Source organism: Pyricularia grisea (genome assembly GCF_004355905.1).
Source record: "Pyricularia grisea strain NI907 chromosome Unknown Pyricularia_grisea_NI907_Scaffold_7, whole genome shotgun sequence".
NCBI lineage: Eukaryota > Fungi > Ascomycota > Sordariomycetes > Magnaporthales > Pyriculariaceae > Pyricularia > Pyricularia grisea.
In genome coordinates this window covers 3020017-3038358 of record NW_022156720.1, presented here as the reverse complement: position 1 = coordinate 3038358, position 18342 = coordinate 3020017, and the positions used below count along the sequence as shown (strand labels likewise).

Here is an 18342-nt window from a genome sequence, read left to right as displayed (position 1 = left end):
TTAAGGATGCTGATGCAATGAGGAGGTTGGGCACCGTGACCACTCGTGAAACCCCAAGACTCGGCGCTGTACAGACAGGCCTCTTAGTTCTGGCTGAGGGGAACACAAAACACCAAAGTAAACAAAACACTAAAACACGAAACATTTGAAAAACCTGTCATCAAACCAACCAAACACCAAAAATAGAACCCGCCTCGTTGACGATTTGAGCCAAGTTTAATATGTGTTTAAACATTTTCATAGAGCGTCCAGCACTTGTACATACATCCACTCTATCGTTTCCGTAACTTGTCGCCAGATAGTTGTCGTTCGAACTCGTCCACCCAACCTCGATCCTTAATCACAAACGCAACGATGACAACGGTAGGACGGGCATCGCTATAACAACTGGTCCAGTAACAGAAACACAAGTAGCAAGAAAGCAAAAATATGATAAGCCTCCGTATTCCATCCCCCTAGTTGTCCCCCTCCCTCCTTGCTGCTTGACCGTATAAGTGCGTAGATGTTTGTTTTGTACTCTGGTTATCTCTCTCTTTTTTTTTCACCCATGCAGCTCTCTAAATACGTTAAAGAAGATGAATATAAAGAACGAAACTGAGTGCCGGCAGAAAAAAGAATCTCTACACATGTTGTACACCCAGAAGATGAGGTAAATGAAAGAAGAAGAAAAAAGGAGAAGGAAACAAAGAAAAGATTGAACTTGCGACATTTCCAGCTCGTCTTGCGAGCCGGTTGTAGCTAGAATCTGTACGCCCCAGAACGCCCTATCGATGCCTCATCAAAGCAGCTGGAGGTGGTCTCGAATCCCGTGCCTTCTTCCGATCCGGTCGAGGCCAGCTACGTAGTTGTATGCTTTTTCAAAAATTTCAAGACGTCGACCATCATCGCTGCTATAAAACATGACGAGCAGGCTTGTCAGTCTTCTGGTTCCTTTGCTCACTGCAAACGATCATGGGTCAGGTTCTGTGAGCTTACACGTCCGCGCCTTGCGTTGTTGACCTGACCCTGTTGCATGTACGTCACATTTTGCATGCCTCCGTACGCAAACCCGTCAGGCATCGCACCGGCACCAGCGGGCATTCCAAAGCCAGGTGGGCCACCGAAAGGAACTTGACCCATTTGGCCGCCTGGCATTGCCATGGGAGCACTGGGTGGTTGAATAGGGCTGCCGTTGGCCAGACCTTGACTGCGGAACTGGTCCATCGAGGGAGCAGGGTTGGGGAAGCCTGGGTAACCGCCCTGCATAGAAGGGAAGTAGCTGCCCATCGGCGGAGTGGCCCGGGACAACAGGTTCTGCTGGTACTGCAACTGCTGCAGGTTCACCGCGCTGCCCATCGGCCCATTGGCACCAGGGAACATCTGGGACTGCGCTCCGTAGGCAGGGAACTGCTGCGGAAGGTTCGGCTCGACACTGTCGCTCCTAGCCATGCCAAAGCCTGACTCGAAACCCTGCCCGCCAGAAGTGGAGTTTAGCGGGTTGAAGAACTGGCTTGACCCGCCATATTGGGGCGGAGTCTGGGTCTGTTGAGCTTGCTGCTGGACTTGGGTCTGCGCCGGCGACTGTTGTTTCTGCTGGGCCTGGGACTGCTGCTGCTGCTCGCGGTGGTGCGAATTCATGCTAGCCTGCCTGGATCCGGGACGTGGGCGGTCGTTGTTTGAGCTGTGGTCCCGCGAAACACCTCCGTTGCGAGTGGACAGGCCAACCTCATCCATAAGACGCTTGTAGCCCTGCGACGGCTGCGCTTTGATTCGGACGAGGACGTTCTTGACATTTTCAACAACCTGGTTCCGGATGTTCTCATCAAAGAATGGGGTGGTGAGGACCTTGAAAATCAAGGTAGCACCGCAAGCATGGTCCGAGAGGATGGCTTCCAAGACTTGATCGTTCTTTGTGAAGAAGAGCGCCTTGAGAATCGTGTCCCTAGCGTCGGCTTCAGTCTTCTGGTTGATAACCTTGAGCACTGTAAGATATGCAACCTTGTGCGTGCAGAGGTGGACAAGGTAAGGGATCAGCTGCGGGGAGAGAACAGTGCGCCGTTGAGGGAACGTGCATGTGTCCAGGAACCATGTCAGGAGCAGAGCACCATTAGCGTTCGTGGCCAACTGCACGCTGTGGAGGGCAATCGTGGCCGCCAGCATTCGTTGTTGATCTTTGGTCGCGTGGTGGCTTTCCAGGCAAGCCCGCATGGCGCGAGCACCGTAACGGCCCTGCGAGATCTCCCACATCTTGCTAAGCATAGTCTCGAAGATGAAGTCATTGTACGGGGCTCCAAACTTAAGGCATCCCTGTAGAACATAGTTTCCATACTGGTCCAAAAAGAGCGGCACTGTGTAAGGTCGAATGTGGTCCACAATCATCATCATCTGCTTCGGTGTCTTACACACGTCAATGATCTTCTGTGCGGCCCAGGTGCCATTCTTGTGGACACCAATCTCAGCCATATGGGGTGCGATCTCGCCGAGCATGGCGTCCCGCAGCTCATCGTTGCAGTGCTCAAACAATTTCTGGACAACAGTATTACCAAGGTAGTCCGATGACAGCTCAGCAATCTCAGGTAGCATGTCAACAGCGATGCTCTCGATCTCGGCGTTCGACAAGCTTTGGTTGTCAATCCTCTTGCGAATATCACGTAGCTTGGGTGCATCATGGACACGTGTGTGGCCAGGCTCCTTGATCGGAGGGATCTCGTCGGCAAAGTTGGTGAACTGGGTAGCTCTCTGCACGCTGTGTGAGATGCGGAACGTGTCTTCATCAGTAGCACCGAACTGCTGTACAATGGCTGCAATATCAGAGGCCATCTCCCGCAGGGGTGGCACCGTTGGAGTCACGTTTCCAGGTTGCGGTGCTGAAGAGTCGCTACCTGCACCACCTGCCTTTCCGGCTTGTGCTCCTTCTTGTCCCTTGGCAAACGGATCGGGGCTCGGGGAAGGGAAGGCGCCGTCATGACCGGGGGTGTTGGAAGCCGAAGGGGGCTTGGCAAAGTTGATGCGGATGGGGCCCGCTCCAGGAAAGATCTCCTTGCCGTTCATACCAGACTTGGCCGAGATTGCGCTGTCGATACGCTCAAAGTTGACAAAGCCGCAGTTCTTGTGGGTAAGGACTCTAGCAGACAGAATTGGTCCGTATGATTTGAACATCTCAGTCAGTGTCGAAGTCGTCGTAGAAGTAGGAATGCTACCCAGCCAGAGAGCACTCGTAGGACCTTCAAGACCCTGCTCTTCCACGCCGAGAAGACCGTTGTTCGTGCTGCTGGATCTTCCTAGAGTGAGGGCAGCAACGGCCGATGGTAGCTCGTCGAAGTCCTTGTCGTCGGCGAGCCTAATGTCTGCTGCACTCATAGCATTATCAAGACGCGACGGGGTCGGATAGAAGCCCCGCATAATGCGTGATGGAGCATCCAGGACGCCTGCAGTTCTAGCGCGAGGCCGCGAGACGGCAGCCTGGCTTGCAAACGCCTGCTGTACGGCAAGATTGTGGTTGTGGATCGCAGCGTTGGTCGCCGCAAGCTGATCTTGGAGCTGGGCAGCAACCAGGCGGGCCTCGTAGGCCGCGAGCTCATCGGGGTCAAATTCATCCTCCTCCTCGTCGGCATATTTATCCTTGTTATTGACAGAGTAAGATCGAAATCGGTTTGCCTGTTTGGTGAAGTCTGCCAAGGTTGGGATATATGGCGTGGCAAGTTGTGCCCTAGATGGCTGCGGCGTGGTCTCTGCCAGACCTAGGTAATCAAGGGTGCGCATGTGGACATCGTTCTCACCTGCGCCACCTGCAGAAAATGCGGATTGGGCAGGCGAATCCGGGCCATTAGAACCAATGCTTGCGATGCTAGCCAGGGTCGCACCACGTTCACGGCCAGTGCCGGTCGGGTTCCAGCTAGTGAATATGGACGGGCCGAAAGGTGAGCTTGTCCCCGGGATTTGGGGTGCAAACGGGCTGCGTTGTGGCATTGATCCTGCACGCAATCTGGAAAGAAGAGTAGAAGAACTAGGCTGTGGCTCCGAGGGCTCCAGGCCTGGTGAGGGAGTCTTGTTAAAGGGGCTCTGGGTAGGGGTTGGCCTTGAGGTCTTAGCAGCCAAGGATGGAATGTTCAGCAGGCCGTTGCTGGCACCACCGGGGGAGAACCTTGAGGGCAAGGTCCCGGCGCGGGCTCGCCTCGGTTGGGGGAGGCTGTCTGAAGTCGGAAGCTGTGCAAAGTCCGGGAAACCATCTGTTGGGGATTCGGGTATGTTCTCACGAAGGGGCGTGGAGTTGCCACTGGTGGGAGGTCCACCCCAAGGGTTAGGCAAGCCACTCATTCCTTCCTGCTGCTGAAGCTCGCGGGCGCGACTAATCATACCATCAGACCTGGTTCGTCTTTTTTTGACATGCACAACAATAGGGTTTTTTTTAGCAGTGAGTGGGAGACCCGAACATACCTTTTGTATAACCTGCTGGAGGCACCCAAGTCGTGCGAGGGAGAACCATTGCCGGAACGTGAAATTCCCTGCATTTTGCTGGACGAGAGCCCAAACGGTGACCTCATGGGAGCTCCCAATGGATCATTGGGAGACGTGCTTGTCGTGGGCGAGGACGACCGCTGTTGGCCCGATGCAGCCTGGGCATAGTTGTTGATTGTCAGGTGGTCTGATCTAGAAGTCGACATTATCGATTATGTATTCCCGGTCGTCATCAGGTGTGGTAGGTCACAAATAAGATTGGTCTTGAAGACGCGCGGTTGTCAAGCCTATTAGGCTCGTCTAGATGTCGTATAGTGTGAGGGAGTGTGTGATCGCCAGTGCCAAAGTTGGATGATCGAGTTTTACGGCCCTGGATTACCTCAACTGGGACCGATTTTTCGGCCGTCCGTCGAGGGGTATGATGGTCGGGAGCGTTATCAAGATGGTACTAGGGACCCAGAGGTCGTTCGATATCGATATCGTTCTAGGAGAGGCTCGACTTGGCCAAGCCAAGAAGTAAGGAATTGATTGCGCTGTATGCCTGATGGCCGTTGGAATAAAGTCAGATTAAATGCGCACCAAGAAGAACCCGGGTAAAGCGCAAATTTGAATGTTACGAGATGAGGCAAGGTGCTTGTTTATGAGATGATAACTATAGGTATCCGGATAGTTGGCGAGAGGGGTTCACACGCGAGGGATGCTTGCTGAGACAGAAAAAGTAAGGTAGATAGGTACGGGGGCACCAAGAGAGGAGATGGGGGAAGGGATTTCTGGTTTGTCTCGTGGATTGCTGCCGTGCTGGGCGCTTTTTCTGGGTGTCGTTCTGTGGCAGGGAATGCTCACTAACCAATTCAACCGCTTCCCGACTTAGTTTCCGGTTCCTGGGATGATGGGGGGCGTTTGCTGAGGAATAAAGAGGAATTTGCACAGCAACGATCGGATCCCGCTCTCGGAGCAAAATTGAGAGATGCGAAAGAGGGAAAATAGAAAGCCGTCAACAAGAAGAGAGACTAAAGGAGGGTGAGTGAAAATGGTGTCAATATACAGGCGTCATTACAATATGGTCTAAAGCCTGGAGAATAGGATGCAGCAATCCGCGAAAAGGAAGGGGGATGAGTTGATGGTGGTGGTGGTGGTGGTGGTAGGAGGAGGTTTGGTATGCGATGGAGAAAAAAGCCGGAAAGGTGAGGCGACGACGTAAAGGGGCCGATCCGTACTGGCTGTGCGTTTTGCGTGTGTCTAGGCTTTGCGTGCGTGTCCAGTGATGGATTGACTGACACTTGCTTGACTTGACTGGTGGTCAAAGTGTCCTGTAGCTCAGCGCAAAGGGCAGGCTGGCCTCATCCAGTTTTCTTTTTTTAGTGGGGGCTGGTGCGGGCAGGTTTGATGGATGGATGGATGGATGGAGGAAACAGGAATAGGACAGGACAGGCCCGGTAGGCCGGTGGACTGGAGCACGCACTACTGTAGACTTAGGTAATTAGAGGGAGAGGTACCTATAGAGGTCTTGTTTAATAGGCCTCCAGGTAGGTAAGGTGAGGTACCCAGAATTGAATTCAGTTGGCTCAAATGCCTACTCTAATACCTCAGTGACCTCAACCATCAACCAGCCCACTTGCTACCATTTACTTGCTTCTCCTTGCCTGGGCTGCGTGCTGCGCCTGGCTGTGCACGGCTTCAGGTAGGGTTCTTTGGGGTCGGATAGGTCGACAAGCTGGGTACCCTGGTCCACTTTTAAACGGAGAGTGGGGTAGGGGAGAGTACGAGTTTGAGCATCTTTTGGTTTTGGGCGGCGGTTGAGGAAGGGCCAGCCAAGCACGATGAAACAAGCCGTATAGGGGAGGGGGTGTTTTTCCAGCTCCTTGAAGCGTGACCCGACGCATAGGTAGGGAACCCGTCCCAACACCACATGCATGCATCACGAAGCTTCAGTCAGGACGGTTCCTGATGATATTCTAGACTACAACAAACTCTCTACTGGCCTCACTTGCTTGCTTGGTCTACAGTACTTGCTTGGTCTACAGCACTTGCTTGGTCTGCTTGCTTGCCTTCTTTCCTGCTTGGTCGGCGGATGGGATGAGATGGGGTAGGATAGGATAGGATAGGATAGAACAGGATGGGATCAATTCCGTGTCATGACAGGCAAGCATTTCGACCCGCTTGGCTGCTCTTTGCTAAATGTGGTTTTTTTTGGGGGGTTTTTTTTTCTCTCTTCTTTTTCTCCCTTGCCTAATACCCGGCCTACCGTCCAATTTTTGCGTTTGCAATATCCGTTGTCTGTTCATCGTTACCCAGCCGTCGACCTACCCGTCTGCCAAAACATCTGTCCAGACATCATTTTCGTAGTTCGTTACTGTACCTATATATATGTAATTTGTAAATGCAATTCATGGCATGCACCTTAGCTATAATTATATGTCGATCCAACCGACGTTATTGATAATGCCTGCCCCGCCTTGAATATGTCCATTCCTGGTAGTCTTTTCTCATAAAACGAAGCGATTGCGTCGCTGATACTTTAGGTAATGTGAAGTGTTTGTCTGGAGTATCATTCTGAGCTTAGGTACCTTGCCAGGCCTTGAAGTGGTTTTTTTTTTTCTTTTTTAAAAATCATATCACATCCCGAGGGATTGCACGATGCTTGGACTGACAGCAAACTTAATTGGCCACGAGGGCGCAACTCAGATGCTTTGTTGCCGGCTTTTCAAAAAACCGTTCCATCAGGGACGAGTCAGAGAGCATATGGACATTTGCTTGCGATACATATTATGCTACCGCCAACGAAGAACATGTTCCTGTCTGCTGACTAGCCCTTACGACTAGTGTCGCAACTTAGCAAGGAGCATTGCTTCTTCTTCTTTTTCTCTGTCAAGTGGAGGATCATAGTCAGATTCGAGTAAGAGTCAAGATTTTTGATACTGGATTTTCATTCATCCTATTTTTTTGTTGTTCCGAGTCCTCTCCTGATCTCACTTCAGCTTCTGTGCCATGCGGATAGCCAGGGTCCAATCCAAATCTAGACCTACTCGCAGCCTTGCGCCTCTTCTCAGCCGTTGAACAGATCAGCACAATCCAAACACAAGCATCAAACTGACAGCGCAGGTTTACCCGATGAAATAAAATAAAATAAAAAAGCAGCGCCGCGACTTACGGAGTACCTAGGGAGGAATGAGCAAGCACGCATACGCCACCCTTAACAACCTTGGACAGCCCACGCAGGGTTTACAAGCCTCGCCACCTAGGATATGCCAGTCTTTGGAAATTTCGATATCTTTATTTGGATCAACTCTTGCCCGGCTGCCGGATTTTGCCGATAACCGAACAAAGACACTGCTGACGAGTCCTGGTTACAGGGGAGCATAGACTAATCGGAGTATTTCTCCCCCCAAGGACTGCGGGGGGCGGTTTGACTTTTGTTTTTTTTCTTCGGTGAAGGCCATAATAGTGATGATAAAAATAAAACGAGACCAAGAAAACTTTGAAGTTACTCCGTAAAAGAAAAACAAGGGGAAAGGCTGGTCAGTGCCCCCACTTCGTTTCCTTGTCCATGGTAGAGGGACTCGTTCTAGATTTACCTTTTCGGGGGCAAAAAGATATTGAAATATCCGCTGTAAAACAAGCACAAAACCAACAAATCCCCACAGACGCGGAACCGGTGAATTGGATACATGCAGGTACTTACTTGACCACATCTGCCTTACGGAAAACAACACAGAGGAGAACTTAAAGTACGACAGCTCGTTCTGAAAGTCCATAGCATAAACGCTACAAATAGCATGGCGCTGCGTGCCTCGATTCGAATAACTAACACTCGTTAATACGTTCTTTCGAACAAACGAGTCATCGCATAACCTGCTATGCCTTACCATTTTATAACATAACCTCTTATTATCACCATGCCAGATTTGCCTCGGCTGCCATAAATACCACTTTTGCCAATGACCGTCCTCTAGTCATCCTCTCACTCTGGGCGTGTTGCCAAAGCAATGATGGAAAACTCGATAATCTTGCGGTAAGAAGCAGAGGGTTAGCTCATGTGTCCTCAACAGCCAACGTTCGTGCTTGGAAAATCCACTCACCCCGGTGGCTTGACACTCGCGCACAAACTTCCGAATCCCCAGCTCCAGCGCCTTCTCACTCAGCATATCTTCGGAGTCGTCCAGAACGCCACGATCGATAGGATCCCAGTCGCCCTCCAGTTCCCACAGGTGACCATCATTGCCCTTGGCAAAAGTGATAAAGTGGTAACCCACAGGCTCGTCAGCTTGCGGCACAGTGGAGTCCCCGCCAACCGCACAGGACATGTGCGCCTCCTCGAGTTCTTTGGAGTTGTATAGGACATCGGCGCGCTGGGCACGCTTCAACGGCAAGGCTTCAGCCAAAAGCTTATCGATCAGTGAGTCCTGTTTGATGTATTGCCTAGCACTTCCGTTCGCGACGGCGTGGATGAGCGAGTAAAGCCCGCATGCATTGCCAATGGTCTGCTCGAACCACATGACGGGTTCCTGATCGCCGGCCTTGTCGTATGTGATATCTCCACTGCCGTCATGCTCTCTGACGCGGTAGTAGACGGGGGCAGGGGAGATGAATATCAAGGCATGGACTGGTCGGGGGACAAATGCGAGCATATCTGGCTCGTCGATGGAATAAACATCGTAGAAGCCGAGCTCGGAAGAGAGTCCCAAGCGATGGACGAGGTCGTTGAAGACCTCAGGGTTGTTCTCGAGAGGCACAAAGGTCTTCTTGCCCTTGTCATTGTAATAAATCCCGCGATCGTTCGCCGTTGTGGCCATGGCGGAAGACAAATCTTTAATTAATTCTTTGGTAACGACCTAGATTGACGGGGTTGCTACTAGACTAGAACTGAGGTTTACCTCAATCGACGTTGAATAACTACCCTACCTTGACTTGTTTCCTCGGCTGGCTTGCCGGTTGCAGGCAATAAAGGGTGCGCGTCATTCGGATGCCTGCTGCTTCACTGCGTAGGTAGGTACCTACAATCCCTATTCACCTAGGTAGGTACCTACCTACACACCTACTACGTGCCGCCCTACATGGGCTACAGTATTGCGCACTGCAATGGTGGGGTAATTGTGCATTATTATGTATTGCTTGTCGATATAAAATTCTAGCCCACCTAGGTAGCCAAGTTGTTGTAACATGAATAAAGTAGGAAAACGGGAGTTTTGACACTTGCTGCTTTGCATTGCAAATATGTGTAGTTCTAGGTACGTGCCTACCTACCTACCTACCTACCTACCTAGGCAAGGTACCTCTACCTGTATTCTAGGTACCTAAACTGTCTTAAATAAAATAGTCGAGGTGGGGCTGTTGTGGTGCTTTCTCCAAAAAATTTTAACGTGAAAGCATTGAGAGCATGCATTGACATATTATTTGGAGTTCAATGCCCTCTGACTACTGTATGGCGTGCCTGACATGATGTTCGGCGGTTAGGTAGGGTAATGTCGACTAGTTCTAGTAAGCGTTTAGCCTGGTCTGTGTTTTCTCCCCACGACAAAGCTCCTCAAGGTTACCGCATACCATAGTTGTGTTTCTCAACGCTCGTCCGTCCCTGTCCCCTTGCTCCACGTCTGTGCGTCCCCACAAGTCCATGTTCAATGCACGGCACCGTCTGCCAAACTGGATAGCTACGCGTGTCAAATAAAACGATTTCCTCGTCAGACATAGCAGGGACCTTGCCAACGACAACCGTACTATGAAAAGAAGCATTGATACCTGCCTAAGGAACTGTACTTATGAATGCAGACAGACACACAGGTCTGTTGTTTTTTTTTTAATTTTTTTTTTATACTTTTCCCCTTAGCTCTATGAGATTATTTTACAGTACTAGTTTCCTTGTATTAAATTTTGTATAGGTCGATTGTCCATGAAACACAGGTTAATACTCTGCAAGAGATCTTATAGTAATTCAGTCCAAGTAACCAGCAGACTCAAGTACTGTACTGGATGCAGCACAAGTGTCACCAGGTGCTACAAAGTACCTAGCTTGGCAGGGTCGTTTCGAGATCCCCACACAAACTGACATTGTGTGAAGAGGCTCAATCAGGAAAAAAATTACCTTGATACATTGACAGCTAATAGAGCTGACGCTTAGAAAAAAAGGCTAGCATTAAAATACTAGTAGTACGCCCATTCTCTTCCCATTCCCACTTCGGAAAAATAGGGCAAGTAAATTGACAAATAAGATCCAAGCGGCTCCTTTTCAATCAAGTGCCACATCACAATGCTGAAACATTTCACCTTCCCCTTCATATCCCGTCAAAAGCCTATGAACGCTTGTTTCCAGCCCCCTCCTTTTTTTCTTTTCTTCTAACCGATATGCACACGGAAAATTGAAGAGTAAGATCATGAATTTCCAGAACTTCGCCCTTGAATCAACTCGGCACGAGTTGCCTTTGCCTAAAAATAAAGCTTAACTTTTTTTTATTGTTTCTCTCTTTTTTTTCTCCCTCCAAGCTTTTATGCGCGATCAACCCAACGAGTGGGGTTCAGGGTGGGTGACGGGCTTTCCTTGGCTTTTCTCGGGTTGGGTCCAACCAACTGCCAGCCACTTAGCCTGCTGCCAACTCCTCCTTATTGAGCACTAGGTTGGTGGAGAAACATGGGTGGGGTGCTCTGTGGGTGAATTGCCGGTTGCGACTTTGCCTTTTGGCGAAGACTAAAGGTACCTTTTTGACCTAAGCCTGGTCGATCAGAGTCGCTACCGGTACTTCCTGTACAAAGATTGCGTTCCGACGCCATTTTTATTCCGATAGAAGTTATAACAATTTATACAAAACCTCATAATAACATGAATAAGCTTCATGTTTCTCGACCTCTTTACGTCTTCTCTTGCGTGTCATACTTGATAGACTTTATTCAATGACCGAGGCGTAAGTGACTCACTGACAATTACATGAGTTCATATTTCTTTTGGTTGGTCAAACTGATCTACTTGTAAAACTTCTTGCCTTGGTTGACTTGACACCGATCATTTACAATGCAGTTCGTGAGGCATCAAAAATATCACCTGAAATGGCTAGGCCAAACACGCCCCGACTTCCAAAGGAAGGCCTCAAGCACGCTACTTGATATCTCATTCAAGGCTTACACGAAAAGCCAAGTTGTATTTGGGCTTAGTTTGCTCTAATATAGTAATAGTAATGAACACGCCAAAATGGATCCATCCCATAGGAAACATCATGCAGAGAAACTTTGATAGATAGATATATCCGCATAAACAAAAGAGCCCGCCCACCTAAAAAAAGGCCACGACACAGAGGAAGAAGAAACAGAGAGAACGCAGCATCCCCATGTATGCAAAGCCAAGAAAAGTGACCAGAACAAAGGTTGAAAAAGTTGATGGTATAGTAACGAACTTTGCTTGACATGGCACATTGTGAAATTGTGACATTGTTTTTTTTTTTCCAATCCATCTCAACCTAGCAGAGAAAAAGATTGCTAGGAGTGAAAAGATGGGTTGGACATGGTTAGCGTGAGCCCTAGCCAGTGATACAACAACATGGGCCATTATCATTTCAGGCAAGCGGTGTTCAGGATTGAGCACTCGGGCTCGGTGCCATGAGTATGGAAGCGAGATGTGAAGGAAAGCAATTAGCCTCTTTTCCCAGCCAAACGCCCGAATGCGAAGAACGCCAATCTCCAGTATGTTCGCTGCATATGCCTTAGTCGACACAAAGAGCGGCCGAGTCCCATCTGAAGGACCAAGGGATTCGGATTTGTGGATTGTAAATGTAGTTTGTCCACGCGTAAAGCGAGGATTAGGGAAACTGGTGTGTTGCTTCCATTCCCTGTGGTTGCCGTAAAGTATTACCGGGGGCTTTATTTGGCGTGCTTCTTGAAGGCGAGGAGGTCAGACAAGCTACCCAGAGGGCAACCATGCTTCAAGAAATCATGTTCAAGAAGTTCCTTGGCAGATGCTCGGCTCTTGACATCGACACAGAGGCAGACAGACAGGAAAGCCTTCAGCTCTTTGCTCAGCTTGGCCGGGTTCTTGAGGCGAGGTGTCCCGTTAGTAGCAATCAGATACAGCGCCTTGAGCGGCTCCTCATTCAAGTAAGGAGGCTCGGATTCGATCATCTCAATCGCCATGATACCCAGCGACCAAATATCAACCTTGGGACCGTACTCCTTCTGCTTGACGACCTCGGGCGCCATCCAGTAAGGAGTTCCAACCATGGTGGCTCGCTTCGACTTGGACTCGGTGAGCTTTGCACAGAATCCAAAATCGGCTGGAGATTCAGGTCAGCGCTGTTCATTCTGAAACAGGATTGGATCTCGCCCTTACTAATTTTGACGTTACCCCTGGCGTCCAGAAGCACGTTATCACTCTTGATATCACGGTGGATGATGCTCTGCGAGTGCAGGTGCTGCAGTCCCTGGCAGGTCTATAATCATAATATTGTCAGCATTTCCCGTCATTTGCACTAACACTTCTCTCCCAAATATTCTGCAGCAGTACGTACCTCGAGGCAAATGGTAGAGATTTGCTCCTCAGTGATAACAGGGTTGTTGTCAATCACATCGGTTAAAGCGCCACCCTCCATGTACTCCATAACCACCCACAGCTCGGTGTAGTTGTTTCGTAAGAATGAGTCGAGATAGTTGACAATATTACGGTGTGTGCTGTCCTTCATCACCATGATTTCGTTGACAATGAGTTCCTTACGGGGCTGATGAGCCAGGTCCATTTGCTTGATCGCGACCTGAGCCCTAGAGCCTTGCTCGCGAAGAAGCTCACGAGCAATAGGAGAGACTGCCGTCTCCTTAACCTTGGCAACATAGACTGAACCAGAAGCTCCTTGACCGATCTTCTTTTGCTTCGAGTACGACAAGTTCGGATCGTCCTTTGACACGGCCTCTTTGAGCTTAGCCATAACCTCGGTTTCCGACATGGTTGACATGCGCACATCCTTCTGCCGCTCCTGCGCGGGCGGCTTCGCAGTCAACGCAGCCTCAGCCGCCCTGACTGCATCGGATTGCGCTGCAGGCTTGGGCGCGACATTGAGAGGCTTAACAGGCGCAGGCAAGCGAGATGGCTGCTGGTTCTGAGATTGGCCGTTGGTACGAGGCTGGGGGGCCGGCCCACCGTTGGGATACCGCTGCGCATTCGGCGACTGGTCGTTGCGAGGTGGAGCACGCTGTTGTTGCTGTGATGCAGGATCCCTCACGTTTTGTGAGCTGCCTTGTTGAGAAATTCCGGGTCGTGGACCCCCGGCGGCATTCGGGGCTCGTGGAGCAGGACGCTGCGCCTGGAGGTTGGATTGTTGAGCTGTAGACTTGGGCGCAGGAGGTGGTGCCCTGTTTGGGTTGAAGCGGCCCGTAGATGAGGACGGCGGTCCGCCGTATCCGCCAATCTCTTGCTGTGCTAGCGGCTTCTTCGTCTGCGGAATAGAAGCATTGTAGGCCTCGAGATCGCGACGGTTCTGCTCCTCGATTTCCATCATGCGCTGTCGCTGGGCGGCCTCGGCCTGTCTCTGCCGTTCCGCGTCGCGGTTGGGGTCGCCTTGATTGACATAATTAGAAGACATGTTCTGCATCTGCTGCCTTTGCTGCTGCTGGGAATCGGGTGGGGAAGGCCCACGGGCACCAGATGGATTGGCCGGTAACCCACCACCAGACATGTTTGGATAGTTGTTAGTGCGCTGCATAGGCTGCTGCTGTTGTTGCATCTGCCTCGGGGGAGCAACGTTCGCTCCGGTACTGTAGCCTAGTTGCTTGTTCGGCATGGCCCCAGCTGGGGGCGTCGGGGTCAGACTCGAGTACTGAGCGGGGTTATCATTACGCTTGGTGAGGTCTGAGTAGAAATCTAGAACTTCGAATACGGCTTGGGGATTCCTCTCGTAATCTTCCTTGGTGATGGCGGAGGAGTTCAACAGCTTGGACCACTCTGGCGGCAGGCCAACAAACTCGCCAGTCTGAGGGTCGAATCCGACATGCACTGCATGGGAAAAGTTTGTCGGGTTGCTCACTCCTCCCATACCAGGGCACCGCGCGTAAATGAAGTCTATCCACTCGTACAGATCATCGTCGCTCTTGACCTTGATCTGCAGCGTCCTGACGGTCCCATCATCCTCGCCGGGACTCGTTGATGTGCCATTGGACTGACGTTTGACCTCGAAAATTGTGCCTGCTGCTTCTACACGACCAACATTGATCACATCCTTGAGGTAGAGTGTATACGATGATTTGCTCCCCTCTTGTTTGTGAAAATCAAGGGCCTCCTTTCGCAGGATGAGATACTTCTGCTTCCACGGGTTGATAAAGTTTTTGCTTTCTTTGACTTGCGCCCAACCTTCTTTGATGACGGCAACCCCGCCCAAGCCGTCTGTGTTGGATGCAGCTCGACTCAGTGGTAGTGATATGGTCGACCCGCCGTAGACACTCGAACCGCCGCCGAACTGGCCCCTACCCATTCCGGGCGAGTTCAAACTCATGTTGGCCATGTTGCCAGGTAGATTTTGACTAGGCGTGAGGTTCAATCGCGGTCTATCTGTCGGCGGTCGTGGTGCAGGTCCGGGGTTCATGAACTGACCCGACGAATACATGCTAGACACTTGTCAGTAAGGTGGCGTAGGCGAGGCGGGTGAGGTATTCAAAACGACTTGCTGGAGCGCGTGTCTGAAGGGTCCGGTGTCTACACCGGTCGAAAACAAGGGGCGAGGGAGCTACCCTAGAGTTGTGGGAGGAATATCGTAATGTGGCAATTTCATTCAAGCCATAGCCTGCGGTGCCAATATCGACCACTTTGGCTGAGCGGGGCAGGATTTAGGTGTACGTACTTGTTTTGCGACGCCATTTTGTCCTGTGATTAAAAAGGCAGAAATACAAAATGTTACGCTGTTATTGACAAGTTAACACGACGATCGCAGTGAAGGGCAGTCGAGCCTGTGATACACAGCAAGTACAATGTCAGCATGGGCCAAATCTGAAAGCCCAAAGAAGTGAAGCGCGTGAAAGCATGATTTGATCCCACATACCCAATGAGGCGCGGCGAGTTGCGCAGTGCGCTGGAAGAGAAGTCGCGCGTGGTCGCTATTCGTCCACCCGGGGTGTAAAAAGGAGAACGAGGGGATCTGAGGCGGTTTGATGGGTTTGCTGACGGCGGTTGTATCGAGTTGCATCAATTATCACAAGGACGAGCGTTGCGAGCCGCTAGGCGATTCATGTGAAGCCGAGACGCCGATGACAAACCGCTGGTAAAACCATGTGTAGAAAAAAAAAAATGTGGCCAGAAGAGCTGTTCTGGCGACGACGCTACGAAGCGAGCAGATGCGAGAATAGGGCGTTCTCGCTGGCAAATCGGGTTTGATAAAGGTGGCCGAGATTGAGGTTGAAGGGACGCCTGCGACTAAGGTAACCCAAGGTCCGTCGCCTTGGGAGAAGAGAGGAGGGGCGGCGGTGTGGTTAGATGGGAGAGCAAAGTCGTGTTAAGTCCAACCGACGGCACGGCCCTTGCCCCTTGAGGAGTAGAGTACCTAGGTAGGACTTGGTGGGGACCTTTCCAGTTGCTTGGTTGCAGGGAACAATAGAGGGCAGCTGGCAGCGCGCACGTCACGCAGTACAGCGGGCACGGCGCCTCGAAAAGTTATGGTCTCAACACGCGCTCGCTCAGATTCGGAAATCCCAGATCCGATTCAAGCGAGCGAAGGACCGGTTTGTTTGGATTTATTGCTCTCTTCAGCAAAAGGTCCGTATGTTGGTCGGTCAGGTTTTGTCTTGGGACTTGTACCGTGGCCAAAGGGATAGTTCATCCGGCTGCAGTCTCACTTTATTTTTTTTCTTTCTTCTTTACTTCTTCTTTTCTCCCCCGCTTTAGACGTGTAAAATCAAACGAGATGGTTTAATGAATTCAAGTACCCCAACAGAGGAAATATGAAAGCAATGCGAGGCGGTTACAAGACGATTTGATGAAGTACGGAGTATGCGAGGCAACATTCAGGGATTTTTTTTTAGGCGGGTCGCACTGTTGGCGTTCGGAGCAATGGCAAACCAATGTCCTCCGACTTGGAACAAGGAGACTGTTTTTTTTTTTTTTTTTCCTTTCGCCTAGCTGAAGAGGTAACTGAAGACCTGGCGGCTTCACATTCCTTTCTTTGGTACGGTGTCTTTGAGCTTGAGATGGCAAAGTAACCAGGTCGTACCTTGCCCCGCCAATTATGGGGTTTCGCTCGCAATATTTCCCTGCCCCACCCTTAGCACTGGTAGCTGAGGGGCAGACGAGGCGCCCGGCACACCCGTCTTGTCGACCAAGACCAAAATGGGATGGAGTATGGTGAGGCGGCGATTTTCCGTGTGGTCTTTGTCTTCAGACTTTGGGTTGCAAGGGTACTAACGGGCTACGAAGTACTTTGGGCTCCAACGTAACCCGCAACCATCAGACCCCGGTTTGGAAAGTTTCGCACTATCATGACCGTGGTGGGTCAGGGGCCTAGCTTCTTCACCTTTTGCCTGGAAGCCTTTTCCCTGCTTCGAGAATCTAAAGAACCGAGCGGATGGGCAGTAGAGAGTTTGTCAACGAAAGACTTTTCGGGTGTATACCATAGTAACATATGTTCAATGTTTTGCAGTTGCACTCGAATCCCTACCGAGGAGATCTGTTTGTTTGTTTTCTTGGCTCGAGATAAGTGATAAGGTTGAGTAGGAGCACTTGAAATATTTGATAACTCGACACGAACATACTTTTGACTCGCTTCCTGACCGAGTGTAATTTATCTATGAAGTAACCTTAATACCTACTTGATCCATTTGCCTGCCCGCTATTCGAATTATGTATGCATGCGGTATGTGACGTAATTATGTACAGACAAACACAAATGCACACACAACTTCTAGGAATATTCAAATGCATGGGATCAAATCTTTTCACGGGTGTCCAACCCTTTTTTTGGGATGTTATTACTACCAAGTATCATCGACCCCGAAGGTATCGCTATGTAGCATATTTCCATGTAACCTTACCCCTGCCAAGTCTGTTATTCATCCATCGCCAGCGGCTCTTTGGATGCAAACTCATTGGCTGCATCTGTTTTGAATCAATGCTTCGTCATACAGCCAGTGCCTATTTTGTAGCTGTGCATGGTTTTTTTTTTTTTTTTTTTTTTTTTTTTTTTTTTTTTTTTTTTCTTTTTTCTTTTTTCTTCTCCTCATTCTCTCCTGGTCTGTCTCGACATATGGATAACATTTTGATGATTATCACTAGGCTCGCTAGTTAGTAGAAGTGTCTAGTCTAAGTATACCTATAATGAAGGAAATTCGCATCTGTGCAGAAGCCCCCCCCTCTAAGCCGAATAAATTCACAGTTTACACCTATTCCAGAGATTCTCCACCACCGTGACGCCGCCCCTACACCTTGCCCTAGTAAAAAGCGACCTTAGCCGTGTCGAGTTGAGTGACGGATTCGAGCGGAACGACCTCATTTGAATCCTGACGAGCTTCATCCGAATATCATACCCGTTGTTGCTGGGATTTTGCCGGGCCTCCTAAAGTGCTTGAAAAAAGTCGATGACACGCTGGGAATGTGTTCCAGGCGCTGACATGCTTGTCATGTCAATACTTGTGATTTGAAATAATACTAATGAAAATTGGGCGAAAAAAAAAAAAAAGGAAAAAAAAAAGAGATGAATACCGAGGTGACAAGGCTTGCGAGTGAGTGTATTTGTTTTCCAGATGGAGAAAGAAAAACAACAACTATATTAGGTGGAAGTTCGAGAAACAGTTTCGAAAGAGATCACACAAATCCCGAACCGCTCCTTACGATTAACACCAGTCATGTCTTTCTATGTTTTCGACTCTAGTTGACGACGACGACAAACGCAAGCTGCGGACATTCGCAACCTTGGAGGTTAATGACTATGATCCGAATGATCGACACTGAAACCTTTT

General features: G+C 50.0%; 3 protein-coding genes across 3 annotated transcripts; all 3 read right to left on the bottom strand.

Moving 5' to 3' along the window:
* Window positions 1–210: 210 nt before the first annotated feature.
* Window positions 211–5632, bottom strand: PgNI_09928 (uncharacterized protein). The gene is made up of 3 exons (XM_031129909.1): window positions 5285–5632; window positions 4417–4978; window positions 211–4327 (listed from the first exon to the last, which is right to left on the bottom strand). Exons 2-3 carry the CDS (start codon window positions 4641–4643, stop codon window positions 937–939), a joined length of 3618 nt encoding a protein of 1205 aa, XP_030978374.1. The 5' UTR covers window positions 4644–4978; window positions 5285–5632; the 3' UTR covers window positions 211–936.
* Window positions 5633–7319: 1687 nt separating this feature from the next.
* On the bottom strand, window positions 7320–9386 carry PgNI_09927 (uncharacterized protein). Its single transcript, XM_031129908.1, has 4 exons — window positions 8517–9386; window positions 8304–8443; window positions 7589–8241; window positions 7320–7479 (listed from the first exon to the last, which is right to left on the bottom strand). Exons 1-2 carry the CDS (start codon window positions 9228–9230, stop codon window positions 8399–8401), a joined length of 759 nt encoding a protein of 252 aa, XP_030977574.1. The 5' UTR covers window positions 9231–9386; the 3' UTR covers window positions 7320–7479; window positions 7589–8241; window positions 8304–8398.
* Window positions 9387–11544: 2158 nt separating this feature from the next.
* PgNI_09926 (uncharacterized protein) lies at window positions 11545–16455 on the bottom strand. Its single transcript, XM_031129907.1, has 5 exons — window positions 15438–16455; window positions 15067–15345; window positions 12924–15006; window positions 12746–12845; window positions 11545–12689 (listed from the first exon to the last, which is right to left on the bottom strand). The coding sequence occupies exons 3-5, from the start codon at window positions 15003–15005 to the stop codon at window positions 12280–12282; spliced, it is 2592 nt and encodes an 863-aa protein (XP_030977576.1). The 5' UTR covers window position 15006; window positions 15067–15345; window positions 15438–16455; the 3' UTR covers window positions 11545–12279.
* Between the last annotated feature and the right edge of the window lie 1887 nt (window positions 16456–18342).